At 39.0% G+C, this 24,602-nt stretch overlaps 1 protein-coding gene across 4 annotated transcripts in view; it reads left to right on the plus strand.

Annotated features, from left to right (window-relative positions):
* The window catches only part of CA10 (carbonic anhydrase 10), a 482,388-nt gene that overhangs the window by 61,661 nt on the left and 396,125 nt on the right, over nt 1–24,602 (plus strand). For all 4 annotated transcript variants that reach the window (XM_041726075.1, XM_041726076.1, XM_041726073.1 and 1 more), the window contains exon 3: nt 21,209–21,283. In XM_041726075.1, coding sequence (XP_041582009.1) covers nt 21,209–21,283 — 75 coding nt within the window. The remainder of the gene's footprint in view (nt 1–21,208; nt 21,284–24,602) is intronic.

A 24,602-nucleotide genomic window follows, 5' to 3' on the forward strand; every position in this document is an offset into this window, starting at 1 on the left:
TGTATTTATAAGTGTACTTCTAGTTTGTTTGGTTTTTCATTTGTTTTGTTTTTTAGATTCTACATATAAGTGAAATCATATGGTGTTTGTTTTTTTCTCTGGCTTATTTCACTTAACATAATACACTTAGGTCAATCCATATTGTCACAAATGGCAAGATTTCACTTCCTTTATTTCAAGACTTATTTATTTATAGAGAGAGGGTGTGCACACAAGTAGGGAGGGGGCAGAGGGAAAGGGAGAAGCAGACTCCAGCTGAGCAAGGAGCCCAATGGAGGGCTCAGTCCCAGGACCCTGAGATCATCACCTGAGCTGAAGGCAGATGCTTTACTGACTGAGCCCCCAGGCGCCCTGATTTTACTTCTCTTTATGGCTGAGTAATATTCCATTGTAAATATGTACCGCATCCTTAGCCATTCACCTATCGACTGACACTTGAGTTGCTTTCATATCTTGACTGTTGTAAATAATGCTCTGTAAACATAGGAATACATGATCTTTTTGAGTTAGCATTGTTGTTTCTAAGGAATATCTCAGCACCAATAGCATGAGTGCCATTTCATTGATCTGTCTGCCAGTTGCTTATCAATAATTCATTGTGTGAGTTACTGTAGCTTCAAACGTTTGATATCCAAACACGTAAGTCCCTAACTATTCTTTTTAAGAAGTCTTATGTGTTTATTTTTACAGATTTGAGTTACTAAAAAGACTCTTGATACTGAAATAGATCATTATTAAAACTACACATCCATTTAGGAAGAATTGACATCTGTTTATTCCATCACTTCAGAAACATGAGAGGCTCCTCCTGATCTCTGCCTTCCTGACTGTGTTACTTGTTTATTCACAAAGTGGTTATTCCCAGCTGATTTTCAAAAATAGGTATTTAAGGTTATATAATAACATCTTTATTTGCCACCATACCTATTTCTCTTTACCTATTTTAAAAGTATGCATCCTTTTAAGCATACCACCAAACTACTAAGAATGTGTCAAACAATAATGTACCCACAACTCAGAAAAAGCAAATATTAACATTTTGCCATATTGCTTTTGATGCTTTTAAATAAATAAAATTTGTAGCAACCTGTATACCCATTTGCAGTTCCATTCCCCATTCTCTGTCCTCCTCTTCAGATAATCACTTCCTCGTAGTTAGTGCGTGCCTATGTTTTTATTACTTTACTATATATGCATACATGCATAAAATATATAGTTTTATTTTGTGAGAGTTAGGGTATGCACATTATAAGTTATATACTATGTATTTTAAATGTCACTATCTTTATAAATTGCTTTTTCATTTAATATAATTTTAGGTCTATCTTGATACTTAAAGACCGAATTCAATTGTTTTAACTGTCGTACACTATTCTTGTGTATGAATATGGCAATTAATTGACCTATTCCTATATTGATGAGTATTTTAATTGTTTCCATTTTTTGCTTGGAGTCTTTTTGTGCCATTTTATTTCAGGCATGTTGTTAGAATATAGAATATCTAGTTTTTAAAAATCCAGCATGAGAATCTATATCTTATAATAATTCAGTTTAATCCATTTATATTTTTAGTGTTGACTAATATATTTGAATTTATCTTCCTGTTTTATTTCCTATCAGTGTGATTTTCCTTGTCCTCCCCCTTCTCTGCTCTGTGTGTGTCTCTCCCTATCTCTCTCCTTCTTTCTCTATTCCTGACCCTACTAGATTGTTTTCTTCATTGCTTTTTTTTGTTTTTTGGAATTTATACATTTCTTTTGACAAGATACAGTGTATGGATAATGGTTTTTTTTCCCCATTTCTTTCCAATAGTTATGGTTATGGTTCCCAATCCTCTTCTATTGATTATTCAGAGCTTCCAGACAATATGGCTAGTAAAGCCCATGAGCTTTAGCATCAAACAGACTTCATTTAAATCCTGCATCTGCCACTGAATAGCTTATGACCTTGGCTAAGTTATATAATGTTTTTGAACTTTAATCTCCAGAACACTTTCTGTGTTGTAGATTTGTCTTGATTGAATGAAATGGTATACCACAAAACACCAAGAAGATCAGCTGGCATGTGACAGTCACTGAATAAATGGTAGCTTTTACTTTTTCATAGTTATTTTAATCATCCTGGTTTTCTCTCTGATTAGAATGGGGATGCCCATTGATTTAAGTTATTTCTCCCCTTTGACCCAAATAACTCTACTTCTAAAATGTTTTTGAAGAAATTAAGCACAGGTACAGTAAGCTTTATTCACAAGAATGTCTAGGCTTCTGAATAGTTGTGAGGGAGCAGTCTGACAGGAGGAAGACGGCCTTGGTGAAGATGTGATAGGTCTTTTCTCCAGCGTCCATCTGAACCTGTGCCTTTATGTGAAGTCTTTTTAAACATAGTCCAGCTGTTTGCTAGAGTCCTCTTGCCTCCCACTTGCTCCTCTTCTAACTATTTCTTCAGTCTCAGTGACCTCTTCTCTCTAAAGTCTCAAGTCCTGTTTTACCTCTTGGCATTTGATAAGCTTCTCTTTCTCTCTTTTTATTACAGTTCTCTAAAGATAAACTTGTATTTATCCTGCAGCTCTTGAAAAGCACTAGCCATAGTGGTTAAGAGCACAGACTCAGGAGCTGGACAGCTTGAGTGTGTAAGTCTCGGCTCTACCACTTATGGCCAGACCAGTGAGGCACTGGGCAAATGACTTAACGTTATTGATTTTGGTTTCCACACCTGTGAAATGGGGAAGATGGAAATCAACACTAAAAAGGATCTGTGTGAGTTTAATGAGTCAATATAGATAAAGTGCCTGAGTAGTACCTACTATTACAAGCTATTTAAATGGTAGCTATTATTATGACTGTTTCTTCTCTTGGCTGACTCTTGACTATTGAGAACACCTTTGAGTTTAGCTCAAGCCCATAACAGGCTCTGCATGCACCTGCATGCACAGAAACTCAGCTAAGGTCAATATTGGTGTAATTCATGTGAACTTCAATCTTCTAATCCATTATTTTTGACCTTGAAAATAAGAGCACAGCATTTACTTCTGCAGCACAGACTGTGTCTCTTTTTGCCTAACTTTTGAAATTTATGGTTGCATTACCCTGGATGTTCCAAAGGAAGCAGATTTGTAGAATTGCAGAGCATTAACTAATGATGAAAGGGCATTTGCTTACTTTCTAAACAAAATATGGTGGGAGGAAATCTGGCCAGGGTGATGGGAGCATTTTATTGACTGAGCTCTTTATAATCCTTAGTGTATTTTTCCACTTTTGTGCTTGGTGATTTTTTTTTTCCCTGAAAGTCAAGTGTTCTCTTAGCCCTGAGGAATGGCATCTGCCTCATTTGTGTGAAAAAAAAAAACAGTCTTTATTTGTAAGAGTTCCACCCCCCCTTTCTTGGTTTTGTGATTAAATGACTGCATGTAACATTTATAACTGAGATGGGATGTTCTCGGCATTCCCAGAAGTTTGAGAAAACCCTATTATTGGAGGGGGAGAAAGTCATTTTAAAGTACATTTGCCTTTGTCCCTTTAAAGATTAACTTTTGGAGAGGATGTCAGAGAAAGCAGGCTCTCATAGTTCTGTCTTTTCATTCATAATAATCTGATTTATAAGCAAGTAGACTTTGAGGGTATGTTGCACAGAGTTTTGGAGGTGGATGATTGCAGAACAAAGGAAGCTTTCTCATCAGACTCTGTTCCTGCACTCGGTTTTCCGAGGCCCAGAGTGCATGTTCTCATCCAGGACCCCACTGCACTGACCAACATGATGAAATCTCACCTCTGCAAATTTCTTGTGTAGGATTAGCGCATGCGCTCACAGAAAACCTCGGCTTTGCTAACTGCTAAATTAATACCCAGAGTAACTGAGGTTAGATGTTCTGTTGGACTGACAACTAATCTCCCCTTTGACAAGTCACTGCAAATCTTTTTTTTCTTTTTTAATATATGAAATTGGAAGAGGAGCAGTTGGGTGACCAGAATCATTAAGTCACAGTACTGCCTCTCTGCCATGAACCCCTCTGAAGGCTTTCACCCCTCAGTTTCTCCATCTGATAAAAGGGGGACAGAAAACAAGATTTGAAAGCACCCTTCCACATCTGTTATTCTAGATCATATCTTCCTTCTTCTGAACAGGCTAGTCTATATTTAGAAGAAAATTACATATAAATAGATAGATTGTTTATAAGACCATTATAATTCATTCAATTCACTTTCTTACACTGCAGCTCATTCTAGTAGCCATTTTCCCTTGTGTAGAACAGGAGTTGAAGAAAGAATTGGTAGTCATATTGAACATTTGCCGATGGAGAAAGGTTACTCAGAGAAAGGGGGACTTTCCCCAAACTCCGCCCCATCAAAACCCAGCCTTTAATACCTTCAAAAAGCTTATTTCCTTGAAATTTCCTCTTTCATATAATATTTAAATAAAAAGAAAGTATCTGGATCACTGGGTTTCTAGTAACTGGGTCTTTTCTGTGGTTAAATAAATTGGTTTTATTGATTTGTCAGGGTGCAGATGATGATGAGGAAAGCAAGAGAAAAAAGGCAGGAGGTATAGGAGGGGCAGGAGAAGTACACATTCTTGACTTAGGTTGGACCGCATTCATATAAGACCAAATACTGGCCAATATGTGAATGATCTGATACGATTCCAGATGCCTTGCAGGCAAATTCTTCATAATAGCTATAGCTCTGTATGGCAAAGACTGCTATGTGCAGGGATGACCATATAGTTATCATCTAAACTGGGACAACTTTGAGAGCAAAAGATAGTCCTATTTATATTTATTTTGGGACAATAAAGGTAAATTGGGAAAAAGGAAGGAAAAAAGGTAAATTAGGAATATCCTAGGCGAATTGAAAGTTAAAGCCACTCTGGCTATATGTTCCCACAAACACATTACCTTCTCTTCTTGGTTTATCTCACGGGAATGGGAAGCTTTAAAAAATCTCTGTAGTATTACTGAGGGACATGCAGGCTTCTACAGGATTTACCTTGGTTCTGTCCAGTCAAACCCTGTTATGTAGTCCACTGCGAGGCAACATTGTCCTAGCCCCCTTTACATTTAGATGTATTTAGAAGACTATGTTCTAATCAATGAAATATGCATATAAATAATGTGCATCATTTCTAGGCTTATGCCATGAAAACAACCTATGAGAGCCCCCATGCTCTCCTCCCTCTGGCCTGATGTACACAGCATGGTGGTTTGAATCCATGTGGTATGGATAGCAGAGCTACAAGGCAGAAGGAGCCTGGGCCTTGTATTAGAGACCCTTACAACAATCAGAAAACCCAATTTAAGATTCTGCATGTACGAGAAATAAACTTGTCTTGCACCACTGAGACTTTTAGAGATTACCCGTGACAGCAAGTAAGCTAGCATTATCATCACTAGTGTTATCTTAACTAATACGCCCCATGAACACTTTCCTCAAATATATTAAAAGCATCTCTTTCTTTCTTACTGAACTGTAGGTCTCTCCAAAGTAGAAACCCAGAATAGGTAGTCAAATGTAGATTGCACTCTTACCATGTTTTTTTATTGGATTGAATTGAATCTTATTGAGTTGGATAGCAATGAAATAAACTGTACATAAAATGGTAGTAAACTTCAGAGATGATAAAGCTTACTTTCAGCTGGAGGCGGCATGGAAGTTTTCAAGGAGAAGGTCTTTGAGTTGATATTTGAAGAATTGATTTACTTTGGGTATGTCATGAAGAAAATGATGTTACAGGAAAAAGAAATAGCATGAGCATTTGACACACATAAACAAGAGCTGAGTTCAGTCTGACCAAGACATAGAGTCAGTAGGTGAAAAACAAATGTCTAAATTCACTTCAGTTCAGAATATTTATTGGGGAACTGTTCTGGCAGGAGGACAAAGCCATGAAGAAACAACCTAAGAAGATAGTATATCTGATGAGACAGAAGTATGTAATAAATGGTATGAGAGCACAGAGAAAAGACCCCCAAAGGAGATTAGAGTGAATTTTTAAAAACAGATAAATAAACCACACCATACAGGGCATAGGAAGCCTCACAAGGACACTTGTCCATTATCATGTAACCATTCAGAGCGTTGAAGGGATGTGGTGGGGATTGAATTTGGACATTGTTTTGTGAATAGTTGGAGTCACTGAAGATTTTTGAAGGATCAGTGAAAGACAAAAGTAAACTATTGCCCGAGGAGGAGAAGTCATTTTTTAAAATATTTTATTTTTTATTATTTATTTTAGAGAGACAGACAGCACTTGTTAACAGGGGGAGGGGCAGAGGGAGACAGAGAGAATCTCAGACACACCAGACTCTGTGCAGAGCATAGAGCCCAATGCAGGGCTCCATCTCACAACCTTTGAATCATGACCTGAGCTGAAATCAAAAAGAGTCAGATGGCCCTGGAAGGAGAAATCTTAATAGTGGGGTAACTGTGGGGCTGGCAGGGGAGTATGGAGATGCAGGGTCCTGTGATTAGGAAATTGTAACTGTCTATGTAAGTAATTATTGAGGACTTATGCCTGGGCATTATAAATATATAGGAAGGAATGAAATAGAACAATAGCAGATGTAGAATCAAGTCTTAATTTCTTCAGTATTGGAGGTAGGTATGTATAGGTTGGGATTCGTTTCAGCTGTGAGTGACAGATCATACCAATAAGATGGAGATTTCTTTCTTTCTTGTAACGGTAGGTGGTGTAGGGATTCCAGATCATTTGGTCTTGTTAATGGAAATGAGGCTTTTTGCTTCATGGTTCAAGATGGCTGCTTGATGTCTTGCCATCATATGCATATTCCAGCCTGCTAGAAGGGGTGAGAAGAGGCATAGCATTTCCCTTTAATACTTCCTGGATCTGACTAAGATCTTATTGGCCAGAACTGAGTCACATGTCCACCCTTAGCTACAGGGGAGGTAAGGAAATGTCTTTATTCTGAGACGTCATGTGCCTTCCTAAAAACCAGGGTTTCTCTTGTAAAGGGAGAAGAGGAATATGGATATTGGGGCATTATTATTACCGTGTTTAACATAGGGGCAAAACACAACTGTTGGCATAGTGAAGCTATGGAAAATAGCAGAGCCCTATTAGTGAGTTGATGAAAAGATTGGATGGAACTGAAATGAAATGTCCAGGGGAAAAATATAAGTTTTCAAGTCATGTCATTGAAGTAGTAGCTGCAATAGGTAGAATGATCAAGTCTTTCAAGTTACAACTCTCCAGGTAATTCAGATTCCAAACTTCACTTTCCTCTTTGTTACTTAAATAATGAAACTCTAGTTGGACTGGTCTAGACAGCTCAGGTATGCTTGCAATTCACTGGCTCCATCCCTTAGAAAGTAGAGGACAGCCCCTATTATGTAGTGCATGGTTAGCAAACAGTGGGTCAGAATCTAAAAGAAGGACAAAAAGATGTTGAGCTGCTCATATATGAGAAAAATAAATTAATAAAACCACCCTGGCCTTTCCCTAAGGTTCGCATCTGACCTCCTGTCCCAGCATAGCTAATTGATTGTAGAGGGTAATTTTGTTGGCTTTCCCTGCAGCTCACTGGGCCTTGGGCTTGTCCAGGCTTTGTCCCAGCAAATAGCACAGATTCCCTGTATGAGTTCCCAGAATCAGTGGCTTTCCTGTTCTGTTTCCACAGGCTCCTTGCTGCCTGCACTTTGACTTGCAAATGTTCTAAGTGTCCCTAGGGGTTCCTGAGTTCTGTCAGTCTCTGCCAGGGCTGTCTTTTTCCTTCTAGAAGTTGGCTTACAATGTAGAGAATGGGGGTATGCAGATCAATGCTTCTTCAGGCTGTAATTTTTTTTAAATCTCAACCAGATTCCAGTGAAATATGCCATAGCTTCTGATTTCTTGTTCTGAGCAGGTTTTACTTTTTTCTCTGACTAGGTTTTCATTCTGCCTCTGGTTGCACTCCCCCACCCCCCGCCATACCACCAACACTGACATCAAATAATAAAAGTATAGAACATAAAGCATTGTCTTTTTTTAAAGATTTTATTTATTTATTCATGAGAGACACACAGAGAGAGGCGGAGACACAGGCAGAGGGAGAAGCAGGCTCCCTATTGGGAGCCTGCTGCGGGGCTCGATCCCATGATCCCCGGATCGTGACCCGAGCTGAAGACAGGCACTCAACCACTGAGCCACCCAGGTGCCCCTAGTGAGGATTTTAAGAGTGAAATAATTGGTCCAGAGTAATACAAAATTTAGTAGTGAATTTGTGATTCAGCGCCAGGTTGCTGCATATTCTCCATTACTTCACACTGCTTCTCAAAAGACACCAACAACTCTGCTTGTTTTTTTCATTTGACTTAGCCTTGCTGAATTCAAGCTTATGAGAGAAATGAGGAAGTTTTAGTCTCATTCAGAGCTACTAGTTTTGATTGAAAGTTTTGTATGAAATGAGATTAATCCCACAATTGACTAACTCATTGATTTTAGGAATTATCAATCATTTATCAACTGCAGTTTAAAGATTATTTCATTGTTTCAATATTTAGTATTCTGAATACAAAGCACATACATTCTCCTTCTCCCCATGGAGGAGGATGCAGGGTGAACCTGGGTGTGGACTTGAATTTTAGGGGTCAGAAGTTTCATCTACCTGTTTTAAAACATAGAAGCTGTTACCAAATTGACCTATGATACTTATGGAAAATACATCTATACTTGATTCCAAGATGATAAATAATAGTAAAAAAATGGAATACAAAAAGTGTCCTGATGTTAATGAAATGTTCATCACAAGAATTTATGATGGAAGAAAATCATTCATTAGACAGAGTTACAGTGCTTCTTGATTAGTTGTCTATTTGTCAAAAGTCAAATTGTTTTAAAATTGATTAGCATTATTCTATCATTGTTTACTTGTCTTAAGGTTACCCCAGTATTTCCCTTTAAAAATAGTCACTTACAAGGGTGCCTGGGTGGCTCAGTCAGCATCCAACTCTTGATTTCAACTCAGATCATGATTTCAGGGTCGTTAAGAGCAAGCCTCCCATTGGGGAGTCTGCTTGAGGATTCTCTCTCTGCTCTCCCTCTGCCCTTCCCCCTACTTGCACCCTGTCTCTCTTTCTCTAAAATAAATAAATGAATCTTTTTTATAAAAAAGTATATGAAGAAATTGCTGAAGCCATGAGAAGAGATGTGATAGCTAAATGGAATGTGTGATCCTAATGAGATCCTGGAACAGAGAAAGGACTTCAGATTAAACACACAGGGCATCTAAGTAAAGTATGGACATTAGTTAATAATGTTCATTAATTGTGAACAAAGGTATTGAAGGATAGTGATAATAAATGAGACTGTGTAGGAGTATATGTGGGAAGTCTCTATCTTTGTAATTTTTCTATGAAACTAAAACTCTTCTAAAATTTATCTATCTCTCTCTCCATCAAGAGAAAGTAAATAAAGATACAAAGACTAGCACCAGATTACTATTTTTCTCTCCTGTTTCTTCTTTGTCTCCACCCTTAGTGGCCTCTCCCTCTTAAGTTCATCTCAGCTTTTCCTCCTCACTTCAATTTCTGGATATTGAAAATCCCAGAGCTCTATTCTCTGTCCCCTTTGGTCTCTTTCTTTACATTTTCACATTCTTCTTGATGATCTCTTCTAAACTCAAGGTTTTAAGTATCATTCATGTGTCAAAGAGTCACAAATATATATATATGCTGCTTTTTTTTTTTTTGGTTTTTTTTTTTTGGATTTTGAAGTTTTATTTTATTTTAATTTTTTTTTAATTAATTTTTTTTGGTGTTCATTTACCAACATACAGGAAAACACCCAGTGCTCATCCCGTCAAGTGTCCACCTCAGTGCCCGTCACCCATTCCCCTCCAACACCTGCCCTCCTCCCCTTCCACCACCCCTAGTTCGTTTCCCCGAGTTAGGAGTCTTTATGTTCTGTCTCCCTTCCTGATATTTCCCAACATTTCTTTTCCCTTCCTTTATATTCCCTTTCACTATTATTCATATTCCCCAAATGAATGAGAACATACACTGTTTGTCCTTCTCCGATTGACTTATTTCACTCAGCATAATACCCTCCAGTTCCATCCACGTTGAAGCAAATGGTGGGTATTTGTCGTTTCTAATTGCTGAGTAATATTCCATTGTATACATAAACCACATCTTCTTTATCCATTCATCTTTCGATGGACACCGAGGCTCCTTCCACAGTTTGGCTATTGTGGCCATTGCTGATAGAAACATCGGGGTGCAGGTGTCCCGACGTTTCATTTATGCTGCTTTTTGGCTGTCTCCAGAATTCACATTATATCCAGCCACCTCCTTGGCATCTCCCCATAAATGCTCCTATACCATCTCAATGGAACTCTTGACTTCACTTCCTGCTCCAAATATACCTCCCCCCCCCCTACAGTCCCTTTGTCATCTCAATAACTGTCAGCATTAAGTCACTTAGACCAAAAAAGGTAGGACTTATCTCTGATCTGTGGTCTTTACCTTCCCTCATTCATTCCATCAGCGTATTCTCTTCACTCTTCCTTTAAATCATATAGTGTCCATCCACTTCTATTTTCACCAACACAATCCTGACTGAAGCCAATTCTTCTGGACCTTTACCTAAATTGTCAGCCTCATCTTGAACCTCCCCTTTCCATGCATCTACTGTGGTTCACCCAGACTGGCTACTTTGCTGGGTTTTTTTTTTTTAGGATTTTATTTATTTATTCATGAGAGACACACAGAGAGAGGCAGAAGAGACACAGGTGGAAGGAGAGCTCCCAATAGGGAGCCTGCTGCAGGGCTCGATCGCAGGACCCTGGAATGACGACCTGAGCAGAAGGCAGGTGCTCAACCACTGAACCACCCAGAGGCCCCTTTTCTGTTTCTTAAAAAGCCAAGCTCCTTCTTGCCTTTTTAGGGTCTTGAATCCACCTGAAATACTAGTGCTGTTGATCTTCATGAGACCAGATCTTTTTTGTCATTTAAATCTCAGATTAAGTTTTGTAATCCAAAAGGCCATCAACTGTCACACAATCTAAAGTGTCCTTCCACTTTCCTTTTATCTTATCCTAATCTTTAATTATACTGCAGAATACTTTCTGTACATAATGTACTCTTTCTAGTTGAATTCATTTGCTTGGTTATGTTTTTGTTTTGGTTTTTTCTGTCTCCCTCAAGTAGAATGCAAGTTCTGGGGAAAAAAAGGAACTTCACATGTTCGATGCTTAGAACACTGCCTGATAGTTTTAGGTACTCAGCAATGTTTGTTGAAATAATGAAAGTGACAAATGAGAAATAGACACTAACATTCTGAAATTCAAGGTTGTAAGGGATCATAGTAGAACTGAAGTGATCAGGAAAAGTTTCTTGAAAGAAGTGGGAATTGGTGGGACTTTGAGAACTGAGTAAGACTAGTCAAGAAGAAGTAGATAAAGGAGTTCCAGGGCCGGGAGGGGCGGGGGGGGATAGGGAGGAAGGCTAACTAAAGCAAAGGTGTAGAAAGAGTAATAAACATGAACACTTGGGGACAGCAGGTAGAGCAGACATTTTATAAAGATTATGAGAAATGAGATCAGACTGCATGGCAAATCCAAAAGGCAGAAATTCTAGAACACCAGGCAAAGGTACTAAGAATCACCAATGTTAGGAACTTCTCCCTCTTGTTGATTTTTGATTCCAGCTACATTTGAGCTCCTTAACTGCAATCTCGTTCTAAGCATTTTAGGTGAAAGTCATACAGTCTGTTTCACCACCAATTTTTTTTTTTTCTTTTCCTTACTCTCCCAACACACATACAATTTTGACGTCAGCTTGCTTGGGTCTGGCTGAATGTGCACGGTGATTCTAGCTTATATATACACATTTCCTGTGCTTGAATAGTCAGTTTGTGGTCCAGTTAAGTCAATGCAGTCCTTGACCTGCATTTTCGGTCTAGTTTTTATGGTAAATGGGGATCACGTAGGGTAGAGGGATAGAAATGAGTCTCACTCCTGCCTCGCAACTTCAAAAATGTAAAGAATGGCACAGATGCAAATACTCTCAGATATGGTATCACCCTCACCCCACCATAGTTTTAAATGAAACACATTGAGCTAAATAAAAGAGTTTCCTGTGGCTTTAATTTCCCCAGGCAGAGTGTCAGCTCCTGGTGCTCTCCCATCTGTCAAGTGAGTGTGGGCCTGTCAACCAACTTGAAAATGCTTTTGTCAACATTACCACTGACCACAAATACAGGCGTCATACCAACAAGTCTTTGGATGTAAACTAAAATCTCCCAAGGACTGTTTGAGCTGGACTGCAGTTTTGTACAATGTTTGACTTCACTACAGCACTTTTCATGCGTCCAGCTCATTGGGCACCTCTTATTGGTGACACTTTGCATAAATCATGGGATTTCAAAAAAAGACACATTCTGTGGCCTCAAGAAAGATATAGTTTAGTGTGAAAAAATGACATGGAAACAGGTAAGTGTGGGGCACTATCTCAATGCCAAAATGTGGTATAATGCATAATATCAAACAAAGGTGCATGGAGGAGAGAGAGACCTACCTGATGTATGAAAGTAGAGCATTTGGAGAAGAGAATTATCCCTGGCAGGTCCAGTGGGTGCCATGTAGTGTACCAGGATGGTCATTTACATTTCTTCTAGTGATCTATGCTCTTCTCAAAGTTCCTGTTTCTCATGTAAGGGCTACAATTGGCCATTAAGGGGAAACAGTGAGTGTCGTGGGGATAGGGAAGGTGATACTCTGCCTCCTGCAACCAATGATAGCAAGACTTTTTTTGCCTTCTGACATTTGTTGTTCTGATCCAATAGGCTCAGTGCCTTCTTCCTTATATTACCTCCTTAGGCAGAGAAAAGGAGCTTCTTAAGAAAACTACTGTTCAGGGCTCTTCCTATCCCATTAAAACTAAATAACACAGTAGTACCTGTACTTTAACTGTCTCCCCCCATATGTGGTTCTGTCTTCCCTTATCATAGACCACCTGGCACAGATAACATTGTACTGACCAAGTGCTTGGAAGTACAGTTTTGCAATGTGCATGCTTAAAGTTAGGTGTATTTTGACTGGAGTTTCATTAAGCAATCTCCCTTCCCCTATGGGCTTCCTTTGTGAGACCTCTTCTGTTCCATCTTGTACCACTTCCCTTCCCACCACTCCGGGCCATGCTCAGTTGTTACTCTTGAGTTTTCTTTTCCATTAGGTCAAGAGACCACTCTAATTTCCACATGGAGATGATCCAAAGTTCTGTTTTCTCTGAACCTAATGTAGTGATAGGGGTAGAAAGTAGAGAGGAGAGTTGCAAAAGTTCATCTCAAGATAACGTGAAAAAATTAGCATGTGAAAATATAATCACTTTATCTATGGAAACAGATGAGAATTCTAGGAGTTATCTAAAACATGCTTTATAGAGTGATGGGAAGGGTGATAGGGGTTTTTAGAAGTAGTCAGTTCCTTTATGACTGTTTGAAAAACCCAACGAGAGGGATATAGGCAGTGTTTCTATGAGACCCCTACAATTTTGGTGGTTTAGCCCAATGAAAATGGTATGATGGGGGCCATATTGATTTTTATGTAGATTCTGGTGACTAATTTCAGGGAGTATGGAAAATATTTAGTATTATATGTGCATTCTGCAGTGCTTATTGATCAGATGCCATTTACCTGTAATTAGAACTCATCTCTTTCCAAATTCTAATTTTCCTTTTAAAGTTGCACACTTCTAAACATTTGAGTAGGGAAGCAGAACTAGATGACAACAATCATTTGTACCTCTAAGACAAGGATTCAATACAGTGCAGCCTGCCACAGGCCAAATCCAGCTGTTTGTCTGTGTTTGTAAATACCATTGGCACATAGCCACAGCCATTCATTTATAAATTGTATATGGCTGCTTTTGTGCTACAATGGCACGGTTGAATAATGGGGACAGGGACAGTCTGGCCTTCAAAGCCTACAATATTTATTATTTGGCCATTTACAGAAAAAGTTTGCTGACTCTTGTTCTAAGACATTATGCTTTTTTTTTTTTTTTTTAATGGCATCCCTTCTCTGTTTGTCAATTTCCTCCAGTGCCCAAAAGGAGATAGGAGCAATGAATTCTGTGTCTCTTTCCAAATCCTGATATTCTGAGTTTTCTTTTGAAACTCACAAGTTCTCAAACTGCCACAATGAAAAAAGGAGAATAAAATTGAAATATGTTTTTCTTACTATCAAGAGAGGGGCCCTTGCTATGTATATCTCCTCATCTGGCAGTGATGACAACTTTTACTGTCAACACAATTTTTTTTGATTAGACACCTGGATTTTTCCCAGGGGCTGGTTGCACGTTAAGTAAAGAAATCTGATCCACAGGCAAAGCACTGCACAAGCTAAGGCTTCTTTCTGTTCAGCTGTCTGCTCTAAGGAATTATCAACCAGCTTTCCATTCACTGGATATCAGATGTAAACAACAAGATGACTATGGAGGATCTGGCTGGGAAGGTTTAAAATGGAAAGTCAGTACTTCTCCTGGTGCTCTGTTGCAGACAAGCCACTCAGAGTTCCTGTAGCCAAGCTTTAAATGAGGTGCCTTTTCAGTGTGCTGTTCTGTCTTTCCAAATTGCCCAACAGTATGAGGCCTGACTGGACATACAAGGGCATTCGAAAACACAACGTATAAAACACCTTCCTTTTCTTCAAATCTAGGTTGCAGGTATCATATTTTGTAATTGATAGACAGCAACCAGGCCCAGTTCAGGCTGATTGATTTTGCAGGATGGGTTGGATCCTTCACAAGGCATGTCAGAGAAAGCAAACAGAAACTCTGCAGTTCTGTCACTATAACAGACTTTGTTCACATGGTCTGATTGTCTTGCTGCCTGCTAAACTCTTAGGTAATTTAACTTCTGGAATGGATAGGGTATCTGAAGGATCAATGACTGGACATGAAGAAAACAAGGCGTTTTGCAGGTTTCTGGATGGAGCAGAAGCTTGCGGTGATACTTTTGTCAGTTGCAATACTCAATTATCCAAGGACTTCATTTTCTTCTACCTTTTATTTATTTTTTTATTTAAAAGATTTTCATTTATTCATAAGAGACACACAGAGAGAGGCAGAGACACAGGCAGAGGGAGAATCAGTCCATGCAAGAAGCCTGATGCAAGACTCGATCCCGGGACTCCAGGATCATGTCCAGAGACAAAGGCAGACGCTCAACCACAGAGCCACCCAGGCATCCCTCTTCCACCTTTTAAATGACATCTCTTAACTCAGTGCTCCATCCAGTCAGACTGATATGTCTTCTTCATAAGAGGCCTTGGCGTGTATGTGTGTGTGTATGCATGTGTGCACATGCACGGGGGTACGGTGGGCAGCAGGTGCCTATATGCACAGAGAGGAGAGAGAGAGAGAAATATGAATGTATCTAAGAATCTGAAAACTTAGTCATTTTTATTCAGGATGATATTGGAATTAGTTTTCCCTTTGTGTCATTGTAAGAGCAAACAGAGAGCTTTCTTTTTATTCCTCACTGCTTTTCCTTTGGTGGAAATAATAGTTTCTTGTGTATATTTTCAAATGGCAGGAAAAAGAAAAAATATTGAAATATATAATGCGGTGGCATGAGGACTTCAGATTTATAAGAAATATGCCTTTTGTCTATTTAGATAAAACAGAATCCTCTGATTAGTGTTCAACATGTTTCATCCTCATTTAGCATATATAAATAGTGCTATAAATAATACTGTTAGGTCAGTGACTGTCAAGAGGGGCATTGTGATATTGTTTTAATGAAAGATATTGCATTTAGCACCAACTGGGTCGGAGCAGGCAGAGATATGCTCTGCAATATATTTGACACTTTCAAACAGTGATACATTGCTCTATGTCCCAGCAGAGTTCAAGTGAGTGAAAAACTTTTATTTTTATGCGATTATAAACTCCATGTGGCATATGAACACAAAGTATCTCTTACATAGTTTTTATTATATCCTATTCTTCAGCAGTGCAAATTCTGTGTGTATCAAGGGAAGATGGTACTTTATTTTCTTCTGAACTTTGCCAAGAGTTGTTCAGTATTTTGGAAAATCACATCACTGAGAGCACTGCCACTTGTGGATTGTTGCCTCTCCAATACAGTACAGCTGTATTATATTTTAAAGGTTTGTTTCTTTGAGAGAGAGAGAGAGAGAGAGAGAGAGAGAGAGAGAGAGAGAGGTGGGATGATGGAAAGGGCAGAGGGAGAGGGAGAGAATCTCAAGCAGACTCCCCACTGAGCATGAGCTTGATTCTAAGACCCTGAGATCATGACCTGAGCCAAAATCAAGAGTCAGAAGCTCAACTGACTGAACCACCCAGGTGCCTCACACCTGTATTATTTGTACCTGTTTCAGTCAAATATCCAACTTCTTCATTCTTCTGGCATATCATAACCAAGTATTTACAAATGGGAATATACAACATTTTATTAAAAATTATGCATTTATCCTTTATATTACAGTTAAGACATTATATTATATTGAGTTTTTGAAATTATGTGCATAAATTAAATCAATAAACTTTTTCTGTTAAGAGCGACATAGGAAATATTTTAAATTTTACAGGCCAATTGGTCTCTGTCACAATTGTTGAACTCTGCCATTGTAGTGAGAAAGCAGCCATAAAGGCAATTTGCGGAGAAGTGGACATGGCTGTGTTTCAGTAAAACTTTATTTATAGACATTGAGATTTCCATTTATAATATAATTTTCACATGTCACAAGATATTCTTTTTTATTTTTTTAACTACTTAAAAATGCAAAGCCATTCTTAGCTCTTGAGCTGTACAAAAATAGTGGGCCATCTTTGGCTAGTAGATGGCAATTTGCTGATCTCTGTTCTAGTGCATCATGCTCAAACATGCACACTGAAATATATGTTGAGTCACATTTCTTTTATTTCTTCTTTATATTATAGCTAAAGCTATATGTTAATTGTTTGAAATGGATATGTGTAAGTACTATCAACAAAAATTTTTATAAAACAAGTTGGTAAAGATATTTGATGTCAAAAAGAAATTTTTGAGTGCTGTGAAGGTCCTCACTTGTAATGAGGATATACACATATATACAAGTTATATACACGAGAGTGTGGCTTCTCATTGTGGTTTTAATTTGTATTTCCCTGATGCTGAGTGATGCTGGATACTTTTTCATGTGTCTGTTGGCCATTAGTATGTCTTCTTTGGAGAAATGTCTGTTCATGTCTTTTTCCCATATCTTGATAGGATTTTTTGGGGATATTGAGTTTGATAAGCTCTTTATAGATTTTGAATACTAGCCCTTTATTGGATAAGACATTTGCAAATATCTTCTTCCATTCTGTAGGTTGCTTTTGTTTTTTCAACTGTTTCCTTTGCCATGCAGGAAGATTTTTATCTTGATGAAGTCTCAATAGTTCATTTTTGCTTTTGTTACCTTTGCCTTTGGAAACGTGTCTAGCAAGAAGTTGCTGTTGCCAAGGTCACAAAGGTTGCTGCCTGTGTTCTCCTCTAGGATTTTGATGGATACCTATCTCACATTTAGGTCTTTCATCCATTTTGAGTTAATTTTTGTGTATGGTGTAAGAATATAATCCAATATCATTCTTCTCCATGGGGCTGTCCAATTTTCCCAACACCATTTGCTGAAGAGACTCTTTTTTCTATCGGTTATTCTTTCCTGCTTTGTCAAAGATTAGTTGACTGTAGAGTTGAGGGTCCATTTCTAGGTTCTCTATTCTATTCCATTGATATGTGCCAGTACCATACTGTCTTGATGATAACAGCTTTGTAATAGAGCTTGAAGTCCAGAATTGTGATGTCATCAGCTTCTGTTTTCTTTTTCAACATTCCTTTGGCTATTCAGGGTTTTTCTAGTTCCATACAGATTTTAGTATTTGTTCTAGCTCTGTGAAAAATGCTGGTGGCATTTTGATAGGGATTGCATTGAATGTGTAGATTGCTCTAAGTAGCTTAGATATTTTAACTTTATTTTTCTTCCAATCCATGAGCATGAAACATTTTTCCATTTCTTTGTGTCTTCTTCAATTTCTTTCATGAGTATTCTCTAGTTTTCAGAGTGCAGATTTTTTACCTCCTTGGTTAAGTTTATTCCTAATTATCTTATGTTTTTTGGTGTAATGAGATACCACCTCACATCAGTCAGAATGGCTAAAGTTAACACGTTGGGAAACAACAAATGCTGGTGAGGGTGCAGAGAAAGGGGGACAGTCCTACACTGCTGGTAGGAATCCAAGTTGGTATAGCAACTATACCAACTCTGGAAAACAGTATGGAGTATCCTCAGAAGGTTAAAAATAGAGCTACCCTATGACCCAGCAACTGCACCTCTAGGTATTTACACCAAAGATACAAAAGTAGTGCCCTGAAGGGGCATCTGCACCCCAGTGTTTATAGTAGCAATATCCACAATAGCCAAGCTATGGAAAGAACCCAGATATTTATCCACAGATGAATGGATAAAGAAGATGTGGTATATATATACACAATGGAATATTAGCCATCAGAAATGAAATCTTACCATTTGCAATGACATGGATGGAATTAGAGGGTATTATGCTAAATGAAATAAGTCAATCAGGAAAAGGCAATTATCATATGATTTCACTCATATGTGGAATTTTTAAAAAGATCTTATTTATTAATTCATGAGAGATACAGAGAGAGGCAGAGAGGCAGAGGGAGAAGCAGGCACCATGCAGGGAGCCCAATACGGGACTCCATCCCGGGCCCCCAGGATCACACCCTGAACTGAAGGCAGGTGCTTAACTGCTAAGCCACCCAGGTGTCCCTCATATGTGGAATTTAAGAAACAAGACAGAGGATCATAGGGGAAGGGAGGGAAAAATAAAATAAGAGAAAATCAAAAAGAGGGAGACAAACCATAAGAGAGTGTTAACTGTAGGAAACAAAATGAGGGTTGCTGGAAGTGCAGGGGTGGGGGATGGGGTAACTAAGTATTGAGCATTAAGGAGAGCATGTGATGTAATGAGCACTGGGTGTTATATGCAACTGATGAATTGCTGAACTCTACCTCTGAAACTAATAATACACTATATGTTAATTAATTGAATTTAAACTTTAAGCTTTCCCAACAATTACCTCTGATAAAGAAAGAAGGCCATATTTATGGTTTAAATTTTTCAAGATAGGCAACAATTCTGATTTGATAAAATTTGGTGAGTTTTGATAAAACTCAGAAATTTCTGTCTTTGATAAGGCAAATCAATGCTGCCTTATCTCTAATGCAGAGCTATTAAGTAATGTCTGCAGTTCAATACTTTTGGGCTTTCAGATATGTGTATCTCCTTTAGACTTGGGACATGCTTCACGTTCAGGAGAGTTAGGCTGAAATTTAGTGAAATATCAGAGTTTTTGTTTTGTTTGTAAGATGTACTATGAGTCTATGAGTTTTATTTAATTATCATCAAGGCAGGCATTATTAAATGTTTGTTTCAAAAATGGGCCACTGGGTCTGAGTACATTAGGTGAATCTGATCTCATAGATTTCTAAATCTTTGGCATTCCTCTTTTTCTCCTGTGATGACCTCCAATGAGCTGGGAAGGAAGGGGGACAGTGTATCATGCAATGTGAAGGCTCGAAGGAAGCATCAGAATTGTTCTGAACCAGAGAAATGTCCTATGTTCACCTACTTGCTAAACTTTCCAAGCAATATAACTCTTTATCTGGTTTCTTAAGTTGGTCAGGCATAAAGCATTCCTAGCTGATTTCAAATCTCCTTGTTTTTTCCTAGTGCCACAAATAAACTAGAGTCTCTGTTGACTCTTCCACTTGGCTCTCTGGCTGGACAAAACCTCTCCAAGCCTCGGGGCTTTGAGGCCACTTCTCCCTTTGCCTGCTATCCTAGAACAGATGCACTGGCTTTCAACTCAGCTGCCTTTAGGATATTCCTCAGGGCTGTGGGAATATCTGAGCTCTATCCATTCCACATGGAATTGGGGTAGTGGGTAATCCAGTGTACTTTGACACATCCCAAGCCCTAGATTTGTGCTGGGCAACTTGAAAGGTGATATCCTTCCAGAGCCTTTAAGTAGGTTCTTTGTCCCTATTCTATTTGTTTCTAAAGACCTCGAACCTCTCTGTCATCTCGGGGAGTAAGCTTCCTTTTCATTTGCACTGTGTCTTTATCACAGAGCTGCAAGCCTCAGCAGCCTTGTCATATCATAGGCAAAAAAACTATCTTCCTTCTACTATGGGAAGACACTTGGAGCTAAGCAATTGAAGCTCATATGGAATCTAAAGAAATTTAGCAATTCCTCTCTATGCAAAGCTGTGCTTTCAAACACATTGTCTTATACCATTCTCTCTAACCTGGAATGACAAATCTGAAGGAGACTGAAAAAGAACAAGATTTAAAGAAAGGAAATGAAAGTCAAGGTTTAACATTTGCTACATACTTGCCCAATTACAAATATGATCGAAATTACCTTATTTTCTTCCAGTGTGACTGACAGCTGAAATACGATGCAGTTCAATGGTGAAGGGATCCACACAAGTTCTGTGCCACCTGTACTTTGGACATACAGTCACACGTAATAGGACCACCTCAAATCACCCACTGACTCTCACAAGGGTCAAAGCTCATGTCAGCATGTGCTCACAGATCCCTATGCTACGTTCCAATTTCTTGAGCTTTCCACTTTTTCTCCCTATGATGTCAAAAGCTCCCCCTATGATTATTTATACTCTTGTTTTCATTTTCCTGGGGCCTAAAGAAAGCTGACCAATTGTACCCTTCCCTCTTCTAGCCTAGCCCTTGTAGCAAACCTCCTACCTTCTCTCCATTTCTAAGGGGTTTGTGCACATGTAGAGTTCTTGTCTGGCTTGAGGATGGGATCAGCCTCCTCTCCTCAATCCCAGTGGAAAGGGTGTGTGCTTGGTGTACATGTATAGGGGCAGGTGCAGAAAAGAAGTCAGAGGTAGAGACAAATGACAGGGAGTTAAATAGGCTTAAATACATAATTACTGTCCCTCTCCCTTCAATAGAAATCTCCTGAGTGCTTTTTTATAAAAATGCATTGACAGTATATTTACAGGTTAATAATCTATTTGAAAAAAAGGAGAGAGAAGGTTTTGCTATTGCATTTTGTAGGGTGACTTGTAGGTAGAAGAGAATTATTGTATGTATATTCACCATTTTTCCACAACTAGGATACAGGGATTCTCTGCTAGCCTCTCAATGACTCTTCCTTTTTTTTTCTCCTTTAGCTCAACAGAATTCACCAAAAATCCATGAAGGCTGGTGGGCGTATAAGGAGGTGGTCCAGGGAAGCTTTGTTCCAGGTAAATGCACATGGATTCTTGTTCTTTTATTTTTGAGAGAAGAATTTGAATGAAATACATAATGTTATTTCCAGAAGTTTGCATTCACTATATGGAAAGGAGAGTGTGGTAAGGAGCACCAGCATCTCCTGTGCATTGTAGATGTCAAACTTTCTCATCAAGGGGAGGTTTGTTCAAGAGTGGCAATTTAATCAAGACCACCTTTCCCCACGTGAGCCTATATCCCAAAGCTGTTCCATCTATAGGTGGCTCTTCCAGGGAGAGGACACCAGAGGATGGAGCATTAAAGCTCTGTCTGTTGGAATTTGGTTAAACAAGAAAGAACTATCTTTTTTAACATTAATGAAACAGGAAGTCTGGAAAGGCTGACCATGACAATGAGGCTTGCTGGGATGCATGCTGTCACTGATGTCACTTCAGTAGCATCTGTGGTCAGGACTTAGCAGATTGGGCCAAGCATGAGCTAAAAATAACAGGTGGAGTGGATGTTGTCAGCATGGCAGGGGTGGGGCCAGAACTGAAGACGAATTAGAGCCAGAGACTTAGCATGGCTTCAGTTCCAGAGGAAGGCGGAGGGTGGTCCCCCACCACTTTTCACCTCAATCATGGTCCTCATCCTTCTGAAGTGTCAGACTCTAGTAGGGAGAGAGGCAAGAGACAGAGCAAGAATGTTAAGGAGAAGGATGGACAGAAAGGCAGGTGAGGTATTTCAAAGTAGTTTTAACTGCTCAGATGTGGGAGAGTAAGAAATACAGCTCTTGAGAGAAGTCAAGATGGAGTCCCCATGTAGGCACTAAGAACAGAGGGCTCCACGTGCCAGGGGAGATCTTTGTAGTTGATGGTAGGTGGGCAGAGCAGTGCCCCAGGGTCACCTGGTTCACTCCTGGCAGCTCTCGATCGTGTTGTCATTCTTCTGTAGTGTTCATTGCATCAGCTGCACAGAGCTCAGCAAGTTATTAAACCCCTCTGAGTGTCCCTTTCTCAATTGTACTGTGGAACAATTTCCTCCAACAGAAGGAAAGCAGCATGGGGAAAGAGTGGGTGACCCATAAGACTGCCAAATGGCCTCATAAATTGATATTATTAACTGTACAGATTTACTGTGGCACATTTAGTCCTTGGCCCAGTGGGCACAGAAACTGGTCTTGATTAGTTCACCTAGAAATGATCAGGTTTCTAATAATAATCTTGTAACAACTTAATTGACACAAGCTATTCTCATGTGGCATGATCAAGATACAGGGCACTTTATCCTCAACAACTGGAGACATCCCTTTCCATTGGATGGAGTGCTTATTGTTTTTCTGAGGAATCTGCTTCTCATATTCAAGATATCTCAGAAATTGCATTTATAATTATATTTTTGTGCATTGTAATTATGAAATTAGAGCAACAAAGGGCATTCCCTCCAGGTTATAATGTGTCTTGCTAAACTAATAATATCCTCTGTAGTGACTGAAGTGCTCACGGATAATACTGAATAAGCCCTGCAAAATTTTGCTTTTCTGCCCCACATTTTATTTTTGATGTTTTCCCCTCTGTTGGCACATTACTTCTTTACAGGTGTTCAAAGCCCACTTTTGATTTGGTTATTGCTTCTGAGACAGCCATAGGAAAGTTTTATCTTTCCTTTTGTGTGTTGATTTAAAAGAGTTGAACTTTCCCTCATTTCCAGCTTTATATGTATAAAATCTGCTACACGGGAAGCAGTGAGGTACAGAGGTCTGAGTGTGGACTCTCGAGTCAAACAGACCCAGGGTTGAGTCTGGGTTCTGTGGCTTCCTACTGGTCGTTCTGTCAGCAAATTGCCTACCTACCCTCAGATCCTTGGGTGATTCATCTGTTCAAATGGAGATAAGGACCCAGTCAGCCTCATGAGGTTTTGTGAGGATTAAATTATATAATGCAGATAAGGTGCTTATGGTAATGTCTGATGCATGGTGGGAAGACATGTCAGTTGCTCTTTTGGTATAACTGTTATTATTTTATCAATAGCAACATAACTGGATATTTGATACTTCTCTGCTTGGGAAAAGGCAGAGAGCTGTAAATTGGAAATATAATAATGCAGGTAAAGGTCTCTCATGATGCATAGAACATGGAAGATGCTTGGATTGTAATTGTTCCTTGGATTGATGAGTTCAGCTGGTCTCTACACAGTGGCCAACTGAGAAGTAACTATCATTCTCTGCACTTAGCAGTCCCAAAGCCCTCTGGCTTCCTGGTGAAGAAGACTTGTATCTGATGATTTTGCTTCTTAAACTTTAGAGCACTCCCTCTGTTAAAAAAAAAAAAAAAAAGAGTCATGAGCATTTTTGAATTAAGTAATTGGACCTGAGGCTCTAATATCTGACACACTCCAAATGACCTACTTTATCTGAGTTGGTGCTTTGGGCAAACAATGGACCCTTTATTTCTTATTATCATTGCTGAGTATAAGGTTGAGAATGTTCTTTGCTTTGCCACTGGGATTTTTTTTTTCATGTTATGGATGTGTGAAAAAGAAGAGAAATTCGTCTGACTGGACTATTAGGACAAATTTTATTGCCCCATAAGTTCTTTGCAAGAGTATCTAGAAATAATTGTCAGTTGGCATAACTGTTGTGAATCTGTGATTTCAACAAAGCTTGTGGTGCGTAGAAATACATGACTTTTTAATGGTAAGCACAAAATCGATTTAGCACCAGAATAACCCACTTTGGTCAGTTCAGAGCACCTATGGAGTAGCCATTTGATGCTGAGCACCATGCGTGGGGATGTTGATAAAGAGGTAGCTGATACATGGTTCTTATTCAAGGTGAACCCACTGTCTAAAGAGGAAGATGAGCCATAAACCTATGATTCAGTATAACAAAGGTTCTAATAGGGTTTATACAATATGTAAAAGAGTCCATAAAGTATTATGATTCTACCTGCATATTGATTAGCAGACTTTGTTGTTTACCTAATCTTATCTACACTGTCATCAAACCTCATCCCTAACTGTAGCCTGCTTTGCAGGCAGAGTCCCGATTTTATTTATGTCCATCCTCCACACAGGCATGTGCTTATATGCTCAGAGAAGGAGTCCTTCCCCAGCCCCAGAAAATTAATTTTGATTAATATCCACCCCAATAATGGTTATTTCAATCTGTTTCTTGAGACTTATTCATTTAGAAATCATGATGGTTAATTTCATGTGTCAAATTGGCTAGTCCACAGTACCAAGGTATTTGATTAAATTCTATTCTAGATGTTTCTGTGAAGATTTTTTTTTTCAAGTAGGCTCCATGTCCAGTGTGGAGCCCAAAGCAGGGCCTGAACTAACGTCCCTGATATT

The sequence above is a fragment of the Vulpes lagopus genome, chromosome 12 (assembly GCF_018345385.1).
Source record: "Vulpes lagopus strain Blue_001 chromosome 12, ASM1834538v1, whole genome shotgun sequence".
In the NCBI taxonomy this organism is placed as follows: Eukaryota; Metazoa; Chordata; class Mammalia; order Carnivora; family Canidae; genus Vulpes; species Vulpes lagopus.